Genomic DNA, 17,497 nt, shown 5'->3' on the forward strand with positions numbered 1-17,497 from the left:
GTTGTGTCCCACTGGTGGTCATGTGGCCCCAGCTCAAGAGCTCTGCATCCCTGGAGCCCACGGAGCTGTGGCTCCGTGAGAGAAGGGAAATGGGAAGTTTCCGCAACAGGCATGGGGGCACGGAAGATGGCCCGCTGCCTTATGCATCCACGCTCTAGAGGAACCTCCCGCTTGTGAGGGTGATTCCTGCCACTTGTCCCAGCGCCCCCTGCTGGTCTAGTCCCAGCACAGGCGAGGGACAGGCAGGCTCTGGCTGCGTTCCAGAGCTGGGACAACTGCAGTCCAGGGACAGCTCTGACCCAAATGGCCACACCCACACCCTGTCCTTTACAAGCTCTTGCTTGCTATTCATCCTCCTGCTGGTCACTGCTGGGAAGTCAGCTGTCATCCTCTGATAGATATGAGGCCAGGGAGGTAGCCTAAGGCCCATTGGGTAGGGGGGCTACCAACCCTCTGGGACCTCCCATCTCCCTACTCTCATCCCAGAAAGTGGGATCTCCTCCTATAACCCACAGATAAGACCAAGGTCTTCCAACTGCCTAGAGGCGCCTCAAGTGCTTTCTCCTAGGGATGCAGCCTGGCCCTGGGTGCCTTGGCAGGCAGTGTGGGGCAGTAGCTTCACCTTGAAGGGTGTCTCAATGGTGGCTTCAGCAAAGCCTCCTCCAAAGTAGGGACAAGGTCAGGGTGTCCTCCCCAGGCAGTGTGCCTGGGCCTGAGCCCAGCTGAAGTAGACACCTGGGGCGGACTACCTGCTGCTTTGAAGTCCCCATAGCATCCAGGGGGACAAACATGACAGAGACCAAAGGCCATGCAGTGGGAGGGACCTGGGCACAAGACCTGGACACAGCAGCCCCTGCTGCTTGCCCCTGGGTGGTGCCCAAGCCCCAGAGCTGTGGGCATCCCAGCCTATCCTCATTGTTCCTAGAGGCCTTGGGGCCTCCAAGGGTCAGAGGTCTGGGTTGTTGGGAGAACATGTGCCAGTGGAGGCAGTGAGGACTGCCAGGGTTAGGGTGGAGGACCACGCAGGAAAAGGGCTGGAAGGGGTGTGGCTGGGTAAGGCCTCCGGGGAGCGCTTTCAGTCTGTGGTCAGCTCTCTCTGCCAGGTCTAAGGGGGGTTTCTGCCAGGCTAGGTCACCAAGTGGCTTTGGGGTCCCTGAGCTTGAGGGGAGTGGCTTACAGGACACAGCTGGGGTTGGGGATATGGAGGGACTCTGCAGTGACCAAGGCCTGCCCCCCCCCACTATGCAGATGAGGAAACAGGCTCAAAGGGACAGACCTGGGCCGGAAACCAGCTTGAGGGCTGTAGGGACAGGTCTACAAGAATGCCTCCTGCCCTCCTCCTCAGCAGGACCTTGTGGTACAAGGCAGCCTTGGGGTGGGTGGGAGGTAACCATCATTCGGCAAATCAACTGGGACCTCGAGCTCATGGCTGACCTGAGTTCCCAGAGGATGTCCTGGGAGCTGAGGGGCACGGCGGCCCACCCTCCGCCCCCTAATTCCCCTGGCCCAGGCTGGCCAGGGTGCTTCCCACCCTGGGTCCAAGCCCCCAGCTTCCCTCCTGGCCCGTCCCCAGAGCCCTTTTGGCCCTGACCCTCACCCTTGGTTCCGCCAGGCGGCTGGAAGCTGTGGTCCCTGTGGGGCGAGTGCACGCGGGACTGTGGGGGAGGCCTGCAGACGCGCACGCGCACCTGCCTGCCGGCCGCGGGCGTCGAGGGCGGCGGCTGCGAGGGGGTGCTGGAGGAAGGACGCCTGTGCAACCGCAAGGCCTGCGGCCGTGAGTGCGCGGGACAGGGGTGGCCCGGGGTTGGGGGGCAGAGTTTCTAAGTGAGTGGTGAGATACTGGGGAGGGGCTTGGGTGGTACCAGGCAGGGGAGGGTCCCGGGCCTGGAAGAGACCAGCAGGCCTGCAGGGGAAGGGCCAGGATGCGAAGAACAGGACCTGGTTGGAGGCGGGGCCGTGGGGGTGGAGCCTCGCGGAGGGTGGAGGCGGGGCCTGGCCCAGGAGGGGCGGAGCTGAGTGTAGGTAAGGCCCCGGGAGGGGCGTGGCATCTGGTGCTAGCTGGGACTAAATGGGGATTCCTCCTCACTTGGGCTGGGATTTTGGGGATGTCTGTCTCCTTTTCCTCCGCCCAAGGAGACCTGGCCAGGCCAGCCGAACAGGACCCTAGCCGCATAGGACCTCCAGAATGTATTTCTGTAATAAGGCTCTCTAAGGAGCTCATGCATTTTTTAGCTGCTTCCATAAAGTTAAATCAAGTTCTAATGAGACTGTTGTTCTTCGGGTTGGTTTTCCTTGATGAACTTTCCTGGGGAGACAGTGTATCTCAGGAGCCCGGGAAGGTCCCTGGGCATGGGACAGGGGCGGGCGGGGGCAGAGACAAGGGCAGCTGATAGGATGATAGGATGTTGAGCGGGAGCCACTCAGAGGAGCTGGTCTGTGGGCCTTGGAGACCCCCAGAAAAGTGACCATCTGAAGGGAAGATAGGACCTCAGGAAGGGGACTGAGGGTTGGTGCCAGGCCAGGTGCTCTGGGCCGGGTTTCCCAGCTTTTCAGTGGGGTCAGGCAGCCCTGGCAAGTTGCTTGCTGTGGAGGTCGGAGGGGACCCCACAGGAACACTGACATGAGTTCATCCTGCAGCCGCTGGGCGCACCAGCTCCCGGAGCCAGTCTCTGCGGTCCACGGATGCCCGGCGGCGCGAGGAGCTGGGGGACGAGCTGCAACAGTTTGGGTTCCCCTCCCCCCAGACCGGTGAGCGGTGGGGTGGGCAGGGCTGCTGTGCACACAGACCTAGACTGAGAACCAAGGCACAGATTCGGGGAGGGTTGGTTCTGGGACCAGCTCTTTGGGTAAACACTCTAAGTTAGTAATTGCTGCTAATTATCAGTAATAACTTTAATAATTTCCCATAATTAGACTCTTCTCTTAGGTGTCGGGCGCTTGCTTGTCTCCAAGCAGCCTGGCTTTAGGGGAGCTGGTGTGAGTGAATGGGCCTGTCCAAGGGTCACCAAGGGACCCAGATGTGGCCCAGGCCAGCCCTGGGGCTCCTAGCCCAGCTGGGAAACCCTCCGTCCTCGAGGCCAGCCCAGTTCTATCTAGCCCCACGGGCCTGCTGCCCTGCAAGGCGATCTGCTCCTGGGCAGTCCTCCAGGTCTGGCACTGCCCTGTGGGCGGTGGCCTGGTAGGTCTGTGACGCTGCGGGGCTGGACCCACAGGTGACCCAGCGGCCGAGGAGTGGTCCCCGTGGAGTGTGTGCTCCAGCACCTGCGGCGAGGGCTGGCAGACCCGCACGCGCTTCTGCGTGTCGTCCTCCTACAGCACGCAGTGCAGCGGGCCCCTGCGGGAGCAGCGGCTGTGCAACAACTCTGCTGTGTGTCCAGGTGGGCGGGGCGGGGGCGGGGCTTGGGGAGGGACCACAGGTCTTTGGGGCGGGGCCGAGCTAGTAGCTAGCGCCTTCCTAACCCCTCCTCAGTGCACGGCGCCTGGGATGAGTGGTCACCCTGGAGCCTCTGCTCCAGCACCTGCGGCCGCGGCTTCCGGGACCGTACGCGCACCTGCAGGCCCCCTCAGTTTGGAGGCAATCCCTGTGAGGGGCCCGAGAAGCAAACCAAGTTCTGCAACATCGCCCTGTGCCCTGGTAAGTGAGAGGGAGGGGCTGGAGGGGAGTGGGTCCACTGGGCCATTGGCAGGGCCCAGGAGCCTCAGAGGTTGAAACCTCAGGCTGTTCCCCTGGTGGGACGTTGAGGCCTGACCTGGGGCGTTCTTAACAGTGTCCCAGATTAGGTGTTAGTGGTGGTCCTGTGTGTTCACGCCCCTTCCCAGGCTGGGTGTTGGGTGGTGGTCCTGGGGGTGTTCACGCCCATGGCATAAGCAAGGTGTTGGGGGTAGGGACCTGGCATTGGGGTGCTGGGTGTTCACACGGCTTCCTCCCTTCCTTCCCCGGGCCGGGCAGTGGATGGAAACTGGAATGAGTGGTCGAGCTGGAGCGCCTGCTCCGCCAGCTGCTCCCAGGGCCGGCAGCAGCGCACGCGGGAGTGTAACGGGCCTTCCTACGGCGGCGCCGAGTGCCAGGGCCACTGGGTAGAGACACGAGACTGCTTCCTGCAGCAGTGCCCAGGTCAGGCATCCACCTGGGGAGAGGACAGCCCCTCTGGGGGGTCCAGGTGTAGGGAGGGGACTGTGGGGGTGCAGGAGGAAGGTGGCAGGGCACTATTGTGTATCAAGCTAACTTTAGGCTTCTCCTCTCCTGGTCTCAATGTCCGCGGGTGTCTGTGTCTCTGTCCTCATCCCTGTGGTCTGGCTCCCTATGTGTCTCTATCCTCATGGCCCCATGTCTCTGCATCCCTCCCTGCCTCTCCTGGACCCCACCCTCCTGTTTCTTTCACCTGTGCCTCTGTGTCTGGCCACCCCCACAGTGGATGGCAAGTGGCAGGCCTGGGCGTCGTGGGGCGGCTGTAGTGTCACATGTGGGGGTGGCAGCCAGCGACGGGAGCGTCTCTGCTCTGGACCCTTCTTCGGGGGAGCAGCCTGCCAGGGCCCTCAGGATGAGTACCGGCAATGTGGTACCCAGCGGTGTCCTGGTGAGACCCCTCTCACACCATCCATGTTGGGCTCTGGGAAGATCTGGGAATGGCTGGGCGGCTCTGGGCTACATTGACAAGAGAGGTCTTTAACTTTCCTGAGCCTGCTGCCAGCTCCAAGCACACCCCCTTTCCCAAACCCTGACCTTCTCATTGTCTCTGACCCCTCGGCAGAGCCCCATGAGATCTGTGACGAGGACAACTTTGGGGCAGTGGTCTGGAAGGAGACTCCAGCTGGAGAGGTGGCTACAGTCCGGTGTCCCCGCAATGCTACAGGTGAGAAAAGTGGTGGGGTCCCCTGCCCTTGTGGAGGTCCCTACAGTCCCTCTCTGAGACTTGAAACCCAGACAGTCCCGCATGTGTGCTGGGGAGAGGGACATGGGCTGGGAGTCTGGGAGCACAGTGTGGGGACGCTGTGGCAGCCACTGTGTCCCCTGTGCTCACTCAGGGTGGGTCAATGCCCAACCTTTTTAAGTGAGATGTCCTGTTGAGTCCCCACAACTCCACGAAGTGGCCATTGTTGCCCACTTACAGGTGGGAAACCAAGTCAGGGAGAGGTCAACACACTTATTTAGGCTTGCAGAGTCGGTAGGAGGGACGGTTCCCTTGAAGGCAGTGGTCCAGTCCCTACGTCAGCCCTGAGGAGTGACGGGGAGGGACTCAAGCAGTGGGTTCTACGGGAAAGGTCATACCTGCACCCCAGTACTGTTCTATAGGTGGCTTTGACACCTGAGAAGTGCAGGCAGGATTTGCTGAGCGCTATTCATGCAGGGACTTAGCTTTTTGAGCCTCAGTTTGTCATCTGTAAAATGAGGACCTTAGGAGATCCTCCCCATGGAGCTATTATGGGGAATGGGTGGGGTGGTCCTTGGGGTAAGGGGTGGTGGTGGGTGTGTGTATTGCCAGCCACACTTGCTGCTCCCCCTCCCCTTTGTTACAAGTCCCTGGCAAGATGTCATAAATCCAGAGAGACAGAATGAGGCAGTGTGTGTCACACTCACCTGGCCTATACCACCATTCCTTAGTTTTGTTCCCATTTAAGTCAGTGACCTGGGAGTCATCAAGCCACCCTGTGGCTCCTCTCAGGAGACAGGGCTGTGACAGTTCCATATGACTGTCACCTCTGTGTCCCCACTTAGCTGTTCCTAGTGCCCAGAGTATGTCCTGAGAGTACCCTCTTTCAGACGGTGAACCCATGTTTCAAGCTCTAAATTTCTGACACCAGACAGCCCCCAAAGGCTGTCCATGGTCCCAGACCAGCTAGACCATGGCAGCCCTGTAGATGCAGTGGGGCAGGGCCTGGGGGCCAGCTCTGCTCAGGGCTCTGGGTTGGGAAGGACTGAGAGAGGCCCTGGCTGAGTCTGAGAGCCCCCATTTGGCCAGGGACCTCCATGCACTGCTTCACCTCCACGGTGCTGGGTCTCCAGGACCTGGGGCAGCTTGGAAATGTAGCGAGGAAGGGGACAAGGCAAGCCTGGCCCTGCTTCTGCAGGCCGGAGGGTGCTGAGCAGAGTGGCCCTGCCTGGGAGCTGTGGGTGGGACCTTGTGCTTGGCAGTGAGCAGCCACTGAGAAGCGAGGGTCTCCCCAGGTCTCATCCTCAGACGTTGTGAGCTGGACGAGGAGGGCATTGCCTACTGGGAGCCTCCCACCTACATCCGCTGCGTCTCCATTGACTACCGAAACATCCAGATGATGGTGAGGACTGGCCCTGGGGCCTGCAGGTTGTCCCCTGCCCTGTGTGATGGAAACAGTACCTCGTGCTGTTTGGACATGAGGTTGGGGGCTGCAGGGGTCCTCCAGGCATGGGAGGTCCTTGCACCTGCCTGTACGGGACCTGCAGAGGGGACAGCATCCAGTCCTCTCCATACTCCACAGACCCGGGAGCACCTGGCTAAGGCTCAGCGTGGGCTGCCAGGGGAGGGGGTCTCTGAGGTCATCCAGACGCTGGTAGAGATCTCCCAGGATGGAACAAGCTACAGCGGGGACCTGCTCTCCACCATCGATGTCCTCAGAAACATGACTGAAATCTTCCGCAGGGCCTACTACAGCCCCACGCCTGGGGATGTGCAGGTGGGTTCTGGGGCAGGGGGGCAAAAATAGGGGGAGGGATACTTTGGAAAGTGGCTGGAGAGCCATGCTGGAGCCCCAGCCTTGGCCATCAGTGCGGCCATGACCTCACGGTAACAGTGAGCCTCAACCCTGGAACAAGCTGATCCCTGATACTGGTCACACACTGAGCCCTGACCCTGATCACACTGTGAGCCCTGACTCTGGTCACACACTGAACCTTGGTTCTAGTCATAGACTGAACCATGATTCTGGTCACACACTTAAGACCTGGGCCTGGTCACACTCTGAGCCTTGGTCCTTGTCATAGGCTGAACCATAATTGGTCACACACTAAGCCCCAGTCCTGGCCACACACTGATCCCGGAACCTGTCACACACTAAGCCCTGGCTCTGATCATATGCTGAGTCCTGATCCTAGTCAAAGGCTGAGCCCTGGTCCTGGTCATGCTCTGAGCCCTGGTCTGGTCACACCCAGAGCCCTGGTCCTGGTCACACTCTGAGCTCTGTCCTGGTCAAACTCTGAGCTCTGGTCCTGGTCACACTCTAAGCCATGGTCCCTGTCACACACTGAGCCCTGATCCTGGTCACATACTGAGTCTTGGTGCTGGTCACACACTGAATCCTGGTCCTGGTCACACACTGAATCCTGATGCTAGTCACACTCTGAGCCCTGGTCCTGGTCACACACATATGCCTTGCTTTGTTTCACTGGTCCTTCTTCTTTCCAGAACTTTGTTCAGATTATCAGCAACCTGCTGGCAGAGGAGAACCGGGACAAGTGGGAGGAGGCGCAGCTGGTATGGGCAGGGTCTGGGGCCCTCATGGTCAACAGCATCAGGATGGGAGAGGGCATCCTGGTGCCTCCTAAGTCCCAGGCCTGCAGGGTGGGGCTCACTGGGTACTGCAGTGGCTCTGGGTCTGAATCCCCACTCGGCCTTCTGCCAACTGTGTGACCTTGAAGAAGCCACTTAACCTTGTGAGCCTCAGCTCCTCATCAGTGGGTGGACTGTGGCCTGTGCCTAGGGCTGAGTGAGGAGAGCAGGAATGGTGTTGAACTCACAGTGCATGTCCCGAGGACCAGGGCATGGGATCTACCTCAGCTGCAGCCAGCAGCCAGCCTTCTTTCCTCCCAGACTGACCTCAGTCTGCCACACCTGTCCCCAGAGCAGAGCCTGGGGTGGTGCCCTGGGGGCCCCTGAGCACCTGCCTCAGCCTAGGCACCTAGTGCAGGGGCGCAGTAGCCCCCCTGGGCATCAGTGATCTGGTCCACGAAACGTGAGTGGACCCGCAGAGGCCCTGGCCCTGCTTCCTACCAGGGTGGAGAACAACAGGCAGGGCCCAGAAGAAAGGGAACTAGGAGGGAAGTGGGGGAAGCCAAGGGAGGGCTGGAGGACCCCAGCTGGGATGTAGGCGCCTCCCCCAGCTTGGGCTGCTCCCCCAGATGGGCCCCAATGCCAAGGAGCTTTTCCGGCTGGTGGAAGATTTTGTGGACGTCATCGGCTTCCGTATGAAGGACTTGAGGGATGCGTACCAGGTGACAGACAACCTGGGTAAGCCTACCCCTCGCTCTGCTGGCCCCTCCATGCTCTGGTCCTGTGGCCCTGGCCAGGGATCCCGCCTTAGTTTCCTCATCTGTGTGACCAGACCCCTCTGCAGGCCTCTGGGCCAGTATTTCAGATCTGGTCTGGGGTCCCATTGTCCCCTGATGGCTGATGGCAGGGCCTTGGGGACCCTTCACAGCGGACACAAACAGGAGCCCCAGCCTGGGCCTGGGGCATGCTTCTCCCTGTGCCATCTTCTGTGCCTTCCAGCGGCCAGTGTCTTCTCTGCCCTCCAGTCCCAGAGGCCTCGTCAGGCCCTGCACCTTCTCTGCTTCATGGCCCTTGATGGGTCTCAGTTTTCTCCTTAGGGGATCATGATCACACCACCTTATGGGGACGTAGACTGATAGGTAAGGCTAGCAAGTGCCTGGGACCTGGGGTAATGGTAGCTGTCCTTAAAATATCCAGAGCAGTTCCACTTAGTGGTCATCACCACCTTCCCCTCACACTCCTCTCACAGGCCCCACAATTCCCATACCTCTCTGCCTTGGTCAGGGACCCCACACACAGGGGACCTAGGAGTGGGTGCTGACCCCAGCTGTGAACCAACAGTACTGAGGTGGGAGAGTTTCGCCTCCCTCATGAAGATGCTTAACCTTCAGTGATGTGACTGAGATCTTCCAAGCATTATTGGCATACACCCTGGGCCTCTCCCTGGCCCTGTGCTAGGGTCCTGTGGCAGTAGATACAGAGCTTCCCTGGGTCAAACATTCCCACATTTCCTAAGGAGGAAGTCCCATGCTGACAACTGATGCCTGCCTTAGGAACTCAGGGTCCTTTGATAGCTGCAGGCACCTCTGAGAATGGCAGGACCAGCCTCATCCTAGGAGAATCCAGGCCAGGCACTGTGGGGACCACCTGGCCAGTGGGTCAGCAGGGCTACTGCTCACATCTGTGCCCCTTCCTAGGTGAGGCTCAGGGTGCCAGAGAGGGGAAAGCTTTGGTGTAGCCCTACAGGGATGGGTGTGAGTCCTGGCCCAGCACTGCACTACGGCACCTGGCTTCCGGGGTTCCCAGCATGGCCCAAGCCTTTGAGGGCCCTGACCTGCCTCCCAAAGCCTGCAGTGAGCTAACTCAGGGCCACCCCTTGTCACCATGAGAGGCTGGGCTCCTCCTAGTCACCCCTCATTACCTGTGACTCCACATGCTTCATGCAGCCCTTCTCCCCACCCTCTTCCTATGCACACCATAAACCTTCTTGCCCCACCCACTTCTGTCCCTTTCACATGTCCCCTGAGCCACTAGGGACCCCCCAGTCACCAGTCATCGGGGACCCCACTCTCATGGGCCAGTGCTACCCCTCGGGGCTCCTTACCCTTCTGCTTAACTGGGACCCCAACACCCTGCAACCCCCACCATGGGTGGTGACTGGGACCCTGGGGTAGAGGTGGGCTGGCTCTCCACCCTCCTCAGAATTCCTTCCATGTCTTCTCTCCAGCTCAGAATTCAGGTGCTCAGTCCTGAGACCTACCTCCTTGCCTTATCCCAGGTTCTGCCCTGGTCCTTGGTCCTCCCCCTGGTGCATCCCAAGCTTTACACCACTGGGGCCTCCAGCATCCCACTCCCCACCCCACGCACACCTGTAGTTCCTGCTGGTCAGCACAGTTCCCATGGCCCTCAGGTGCCTCATGGGACACAGAACCCTCTTGTGAGTCCTACCTGCTGCTCACCCCAACCTTCCACCTGCCATGTGCCACCCTGCATATCATGTACTGTCTGCCATTCCACCTTCCCTGGCCTGTTCTCAGCCCTCCACCCACTTCCAAGCCCCCGCTTCTCTGCCCAGCCCATCTTCCATGTCCCCTGAGAACTGGAAGCCACCAGTCGAGGACTTCCCACCTTGGCCCCAGTGCCCTGTGGTGATACCATCCCAGCTTCCACCATGTCCACTCAAGCGTGTGACTGCAGGCACTTCCCCACCCCCACCCTTTACATGTCCTTTTACCTACTCTTGCTCCTCTCCACTAACAGTGATGCCACCTGTGCAGAACCCTGTATGTCAGGCCCCCCAGAAGCTTTTGACTTCTGGTTTCTGGCTGCCACTTCCCTTGTGCAGCTCTTCTCTCCTTCCCTCCCCACCTTCTCCATGGGTCACACCAGACCCTTCCACATACAGGCTGGATTGTCCCCTCCTACCTGGATGGTCTGTTTGTTCACTGAACCCTCTGCCTGAGGCCCCCAGCATCCATGCATAGCTTGGGTCTCTTAGCTCCAGACTGGGAGGCTCCCATGGTCTTGGCTTTTCACAGGCACTGCTCCCCAGACTGCTCCCCCTGGCGGTCAGAACATGGAAGTCACCTCCCTCTGCCTGTAAGCTGCTTTGAGGTCCACTGCTAGGGCTGGACCATTTTCCAAAGGGTCGATGTAATGCCCAGATCTTGGCCTCACCTCTCTCCTGAACTCACCCCCTGCACTTTGCCACCTACTCGGATTTTTCCTCCTTTCCCTCCCCTCTCCTCTCCCTGGGACATGTGCCTCCCCACACCTGCCCCGTCACCCATGCTCCACTAACCTAAGTGACTGCTTCCTGACTACCCTATTTGGAAATGTCACCCTTGTCTTGTGGCCACCACTGCTGGCAGGTCATGTCCTCTTCCCTCACTCTACGTGGATGCCAGGAGAGTTCTGTCTGTCTCCTGTTCTTTCTTAGCACCCGGACAGTGTCTGGCACACAGTAGGTGGTCAGAACATGTGCAGAAGGAATGATTTTATCCGTTCATGGTGAAACACTCGGTGGCAAGGGCCAGCTGTGTGCTGGGCATGGCGTTGAGAGGAAGCAGTCCCTGTCCCCAGGGCCTCTCCTGAGACCGATGCTGTAAAAGACTGAGGGAGAGCTCTGATGCTTCTGGGTTCAACTGTAGGACTTTGCCCTTGACCAAAGGCTTGGGGAGTGGGGCAGGGATGATGTGGGCAGGGATTGGGAGTACAGAGGGACCAGAGACACCAGCTCTCTCACAAGGGCTTCCCTCTGTCCCCTAGCATCATCCCCCTGGGCTTGTTTGCCTCTGGGCCCAGGTGCAGGTGGTGTCAGAGGAGTAGAGCGGTGGGCAGGGGGCCTTCCAAGGCATCCTCTGAGGCTGAGGAGGGACCACCCTGCTGCAGTAGACCTGGCTGAAGCCCCATCTTGAGGCTTGAACTGGGCTGAGGCCTGGGTGTGCCAAGGTCATTGGACCCCAGGAACAGTTCCCCTTGAGGAGGTCAGCTGGATACAGGGCTGACAGCTTCCCACCACGGCCGCACTTCCCTACACTCTCTGCCCCCAGTTATTACCCCCAACCTGTCACCCCACCATTACCCAGATGCCCAACCCCGAGCAGAGACTCCCACCTGTCACCCTCCATTCCAGAGGCTAAGCTCCCACATCCGAGCGGCTTTTTCTCCTTCACAGCCCTGCCCTGTGAGGCAGGGAGCCTGCGTCCTCCTTCAAGAGAGTGGAGAGAAGCTTGAGCCCAGTGGCAGAATTGGGCAGCAGCTGGCCTTGTAGATGTGTGTGGGGGTGGGGAGTGGAGCTGTATGCCTGATTCCTGGGGATCCCTCTGTGACCCCAGAACCCACCTTTGGCCCCTTCTAGCCACTAGGGGGGCTGAGTCTGGCTTGGAACTTAAGGTTGCTGGGTAGGACCCTCTCAGGTCTGACTCATCAGCTAGGCCCACTCTCTGGGGGCTCTTCCCCTTGCTGACCCTCCTGGTCCCTATCTGTGACCCCAGGCTCTGGAAACTTGCCTACTTTGGGACTGGGAGTTGTACGGGAAGCAGTATGTGTGAGGTTTGGGGGTCTGCAGCCTGAGGACCCAGGGCTATGGCAAAGACTGGGTAGGAGGTTGCCCCTGGCAATAGTCTGGACAGGTGGCCCCTCCCCACCCCTGAGGCGGGCACCCTGTACCATTGTCATGCTCACCAGCTCTCCAGCTAAGGCTTCCCTCCATCTCTGTCTTGCCCCACATCAGTGCTCAGCATCCATAAGCTACCGGCCAGTGGGGCCACTGATATCAGCTTTCCCATGAAGGGCTGGCGAGCTACAGGTGACTGGGCCAAGGTGCCAGAAGACAGGGTCACCGTATCCAAGAGCGTGTTCTCCACGGGCCTGGCAGGTGAGGCCTGGAAGTGGGGGGGGGGGTCTCTCAAGCTATGTGGGCCTGAGTCTGAGGACCAGTACCCCGGGAAGTTCCTCCTGGGGTCCAGCCCACGGCCTCCAGTGAATGACAAGATGAATCACTGTTACTTCTTGGGGTCCCCTCTAGGGAATCCTCCTTGGGGCAGTGTCTGGGCATTGCCCTGAGCCAGACAACTCAGCAGGATAGCAGACCAGTTCACTGTAGGCAAGGGAGGGGCTGGCTGGACCACACCGCGACAAAGATGCCATGACAAAAATATGTCCTGTGTGCATGGCCCCCAGGGGGCCCAGCTCTGCCCTCCCTACTGGGGGCCCAGGCAGTTGCCCCACCTCCTGGCTGCAGTGCTGTGTCCATGGATGGGAAGGGCCTCCCCTGCTAGGACTGTAGATGTGACCCTGCAGACAGTGGTGGAGGCCAGCGAGTACGGGTCCAGACTAGCTGGCATCAGCAGAGTTGGGGTGACGCTGTGCTTCCTTCCAGAGGCCGACGACTCATCCGTGTTTGTGGTCGGCACCGTGCTCTACCGAAACCTGGGCAGCTTCCTGGCCTTGCAGAGGTGAATGATGTGGGCAGGCAGGTGGGCCGGGCTTTCACGGGAGGCCTGGGGGAGGTGAGGGCAGGGTGGATGGGGAGGGAGGGCAGGCTGGGCATGGTGCTGACCAGGGTGCAGGGCCATCGGTGGCCTTGGACTGAGGAACCCAGAGGGGCCAGGCCTCGGGAAGGACTGCAGGGCTGGCTCAAGCCAGTGTCCATGGCTGCAGCTTCTTTGGCTTTCCCCAGGAACACGACTGTTCTGAACTCCAAGGTCATCTCTGTGACTGTGAAGCCTCCTCCTCGCTCCCTGCTCACACCTTTGGAGATCGAGTTTGCCCACATGTACAACGTGAGTTTCCTCCGCATGCGCAGTGCCCTGCACATGCCTGTATGTGTACGTGTGTGTGCAGCAGCATCTTCGTCTGATCCTGTGTGGACCTTCCACACTGGTTCTCAGACAGTGAGACCTCACTGTCTCACAACGGCCCTGCCAAGGTGCTCTCATCTCTGCATCACAGAAGGGAAACCCAGACTTGGAGAGGGGCCGTGACTTGCCCAGGGTCACAGAGCAGCTGATGTGGGGGCTGAAATTCAGCCTCCATCTGACCTTCCACCAGAGCTCTACCCACTCTGCTCCAAGCTCCATCTGCCAGCTTTCCCCCTGGGGATGGGAGATCCACTTCCCTCCATGCCTAGCATGCTCATGGGGCTGGGATTCTGAGGGAAGCCCTCTACCACAGCCCTGGACTGACCACCAGGCCTCACCGTGCAGGGCCTCAGGAACTGTAGTCCCACGAGCAGAGTGACTGGGAATAGGAGCCTGGTTCCAGGCCGCTGCTGCTGTGTTACCTAGACAGGTGCCCACTCTCAGGGATGCAGAGATGCCTGGTAGGCCTGAGGAGGTGGCTGTGACTCCAGGGAGACCCTGGGTGCCATTGCTCCCCATCCAGGGCCTCAGGGAGGTGACGGCAGAAGCTCTTGTTACCCACTTACCCTGCCCCTGGATGTGTTGAACCAGGGTCCCCAAGGGGACTTGGGTCCTAGATTACCCAGCCAGGACAGGGAAGTTATGGCCACAAACCACAAGCCATGGCTGTGGGAAGCTGTGGAGACCTAGCCCAGCTGCGTGACCTGGGGGGAGTTGCTCAGCCTCTCTCTCTGGGCCTTGGTGCCCCAATTCCCAAATGGAACCAATAGGACTGTATGAGGACCATGTAATTCCCCTGTACTGTGAGTGTGGGCAAAGCCTGTGCCCTTGTGGCTGCTACCATTTTTACCAGTGCTGGATAGCAGGCCTGGCAGGGATGGTGTCCAGAAATGCTCCCTGGACATAATTGTGGGACCAAGGGCATGAGCTGCCCAGGGGTATTTGTTGATCCCCCACTGTGTGTCCACATCCCCCTCACTTACTCTCCAGAGGGAGGGTCTCCTACTTTCCCATCAAATGGTTTCAGCTGTGCAACTTGGCCCTGCCATCACGCCTGGACCAGAGTGGGGACAGGAGCTGTCCAAAGCCTTGTGGTGAGTGGTGGGGGTCTCTCGGCCTGACTACCTTGGGCCAGTCACATCTCTGCTCTAGGCCTGTTTCTTCCTGGTAAAACACAGCCTCTTAGGGAGCACACAGACAGGTCCCTGGTGCACCAGATGGGGGCTGACAGGACTTACTTTGGTCACCCTGACTCTCCTTCTCTCCCAGGGCACCACCAACCAGACCTGCATCCTGTGGGATGAGACAGATATGTAAGTTCACCTGGGCTTGGTGGCCTTGGGGCTCTGGGGTGGGGCTCGGGGAAGCCCGTGGGGGGTGTGGGCAGGTTTTAAGCAGGTGGGAGGTACTGTCTCCCAGTCCCTGTTTATCTGTGTGCTGACTTGGTCCTCACCACTTCCTATTGGGTCTGTCTCTCCAGCTGGCCATCCCCATTTCCCCACTCCCAGGGAAGTCCATAGTTCACAGGAGGGGAACAGACCGGTCTGCCCTGGACAGGGCAGGGTTGGCAGGGCTGGGCCTGTCCCTGCACAGAACAGGCCAGTGCTGGTGTTAGGCTGCACTGAGTGCCAGGCTCCAAGAAGCCGGGAGGTGGCTGGGTGGCCTGGGAGGAAGTAGGGTCTGAGACTCCAAGAAATGAGACAGGACGTGGGCTTCAGGTCATCCTTGGCAGCCTCAGATGGCCCTGTGCTCAGTCCTTGTCAAGCACTTAGTAGGCACCAGCCCTGGTCGGGCACAGTGACTCTGCAGGCATGGGTTGGAGGCTGAGCCACCCTAGAGCCTCTGGGATGCTGGCTCACAGAGGAGGTAGAAAGGAGTGAGGAAAGTCTTCGAATGGCAGGAAGGAAGTGTGCACCCCAGGGGCCAGGAGGGCCAGGGAACTTGGGGCTCTGTCCTGGTAGGCCCGGGGCCTATGGGGATGGTGCTGTCAGAATGGGTCCACCTGCCTCCTCTGCCTCAGCTCCTTCCAATTCCCCGGGCTGGGTGACTTGTAAGTGTGCTCAGGCAGCCCCAATATGCTTTCTTGACTGTATTTGCAACAGGCTTTCGTACTCTAGACCACACAGTGACCATGTGGGTCCCAGCAGCAGGGAGGCCTCCTGAGTTTCTGGTGCCAAGGGCTACACTGGCCTGGCAGAGGGAGGCAGGGTTTCAGGTTAAGGCACCTCCGGAGTGCCAGCACAGAGGCCAAAAGGCACAGGGAAGCTGCAGTGGGGTGGGGGGTAGTGATGGAAACTGTTGGGGATATGGGACAGTCACCTGCCCACCCATCCACCTGACCACCTCCATCCTCTACTGATGAGGCCTGGGCCCTCAGCTTTCTCCACCCCATTGAGGAGGAACAGTGCCACAGGAGCAAGAAGGACCCAAATGTTAGGTTGTCCTTTGTACCCAATGGATCCAGAAGTGTCTGGGGGTAGGATGTGCTGGGCCTTCTGAGCAGGGTGGTGGAGGCCTCTGGGGAGGGGGGTAATGTTAGGCTCTGCACAGTGGGTGTCCGGGAACAAGCATTGTGGCAGAAAGAACCGTGGTGCAAAAGCTCCATGGTTTTTGGTTGGGGTTGCAGGGCCTGGCCATGCTGCCTCACCTCCTGTGGGGCACTGAGCTCCTCTGGCCTTTCCTACTGTGGGTCCCGGGTCAGGCTGGGATGCGCCACGGCCCTGGAAAGCCAGCCTGCTGGCTTGAGTTGCTGTCATGGCTTTCCTTGACCTTTGCTAGTGGCATAAACTCTCTGTACAAAGCTGAGGAATCAGAAAAGAATGGAAAGAGGACAAGCGAGAAAAACACTGCTAGGCTCCCAGTCCCTAGGCTGCATCTTGGGGGAAATTGAGGCATCCCGGAGTTTTGCATTGTCAGGGACAGAGGTGATGCTGCAAATGCCCCCCTTGATATTGGGGCACCAATATCCCCCCCCCAGCCCAGACAACCCTTTGGGCAGCTTCCAGAGGGCTCGCCCAGTTCACCCAGCCAGCCCCTACTGGCATCCTGGGGAGCCTTCCTACTTTTTACAACATAATACTGAGCCCTGATCCTGTCCACAGACTAAGCCTTCACCATGGTCACACACTGAACCTTGATCTTGATCATGCACTGTGTCCTGAACCTGGTCACACACTAAGCCCCAACCCTGGTCACACTGAGCCCTGACTTAGGTCACAGGCAGATCCCTGTTTCGTGTCTTAGCTAGCAACACTGAACATGTTCACACATTCTGTATGTGCCATGTGCTTACAGGACCACCTCCTCCTCCCACCACATGCAACAGTTGACAGTGTGACACTTATCTTGCATAGAACAAGCCAGAGGCTTCCACCCTAGCACAGACCCTCTGCCTGCCTCGCCTCCAGTAACCCACACACAGCTGCACACATGCTCAGCGTCCCCACCTGTGCAGGCTCTGTAAACCCTGTACAGAGCTTCAGGAGGGCCGGTTGCCCTCCAGGCAGTGTTCTATGACCTAATCCCACCCTCCCAGTCCTAATATCCTGCATCAGCCATCCTGAACCCCAGGCTCCTACCCGCTGCCCCTACACCAGCCTGGCCAGTGGGGGTGAGGGTGAGGGTGGGAATGGGAGCAAGGGAGTCCAAGCTAGAAGAAACCACCATGGTGTGGCATGCCCCATACTGCACCCCCAGCCAGTGTTCCTGAACCGAGGGGCCATGGCACCCCACATCAGTGCTGCCTAGTGAGGCTTGTGAGTAGGTGTGAATGGGCAGCAGGAAGCAGGGCCAGGTGGGTGAGTGGATCCCCAGTGGGCATCACTGAGTGGTGGTCAGGCAAGGTGGATGGACTCAGGAGTGTGGGGCAGATGGCCGGGGACAGGTGTTGGGAGAGCAGATGGGTGGCAAGCGAATGACCAACTGATGGACAAGACTGGGGGGAGGGAATTGAGGATAAGTGGGTGTGTGGATAGAAAAGTTGAGCAGGTCAGAGAAGGGACGAGGGCGGGAGGGTGCTCCAGAGTGGTCAGTTTCCAGAGCTGGCCTGGCTGATCACCCTTGTCACTACAGACCCAGGCTGGCAACAGCAAGTCCAATCTTGCACAGTTCTGGGTTCAGAACCCTGAAGTCAGGCATTGACAGGGCTGTGGTCCCAGGGAAGACCCTCCATAC

The 17,497-nt window shown here is 59.5% G+C and overlaps 1 protein-coding gene across 5 annotated transcripts in view; it reads left to right on the forward strand.

Moving 5' to 3' along the window:
- Adgrb1 (adhesion G protein-coupled receptor B1) overlaps nucleotides 1-17,497 on the forward strand; it is a 75,975-nt gene that overhangs the window by 21,305 nt on the left and 37,173 nt on the right. For all 5 annotated transcript variants that reach the window (XM_074069314.1, XM_074069315.1, XM_074069316.1 and 2 more), the window contains 15 exons: nucleotides 1,613-1,774; nucleotides 2,638-2,748; nucleotides 3,213-3,377; nucleotides 3,470-3,634; nucleotides 3,950-4,114; nucleotides 4,413-4,577; nucleotides 4,752-4,853; nucleotides 6,167-6,273; nucleotides 6,454-6,648; nucleotides 7,377-7,445; nucleotides 8,090-8,198; nucleotides 12,196-12,339; nucleotides 12,844-12,919; nucleotides 13,144-13,246; nucleotides 14,594-14,637. In XM_074069314.1, the coding sequence (XP_073925415.1) occupies nucleotides 1,613-1,774; nucleotides 2,638-2,748; nucleotides 3,213-3,377; nucleotides 3,470-3,634; nucleotides 3,950-4,114; nucleotides 4,413-4,577; nucleotides 4,752-4,853; nucleotides 6,167-6,273; nucleotides 6,454-6,648; nucleotides 7,377-7,445; nucleotides 8,090-8,198; nucleotides 12,196-12,339; nucleotides 12,844-12,919; nucleotides 13,144-13,246; nucleotides 14,594-14,637 (1,882 nt within the window). The remainder of the gene's footprint in view (nucleotides 1-1,612; nucleotides 1,775-2,637; nucleotides 2,749-3,212; nucleotides 3,378-3,469; nucleotides 3,635-3,949; nucleotides 4,115-4,412; nucleotides 4,578-4,751; nucleotides 4,854-6,166; nucleotides 6,274-6,453; nucleotides 6,649-7,376; nucleotides 7,446-8,089; nucleotides 8,199-12,195; nucleotides 12,340-12,843; nucleotides 12,920-13,143; nucleotides 13,247-14,593; nucleotides 14,638-17,497) is intronic.

The sequence above is a fragment of the Castor canadensis genome, chromosome 3 (assembly GCF_047511655.1).
Source record: "Castor canadensis chromosome 3, mCasCan1.hap1v2, whole genome shotgun sequence".
Lineage (NCBI taxonomy): Eukaryota > Metazoa > Chordata > Mammalia > Rodentia > Castoridae > Castor > Castor canadensis.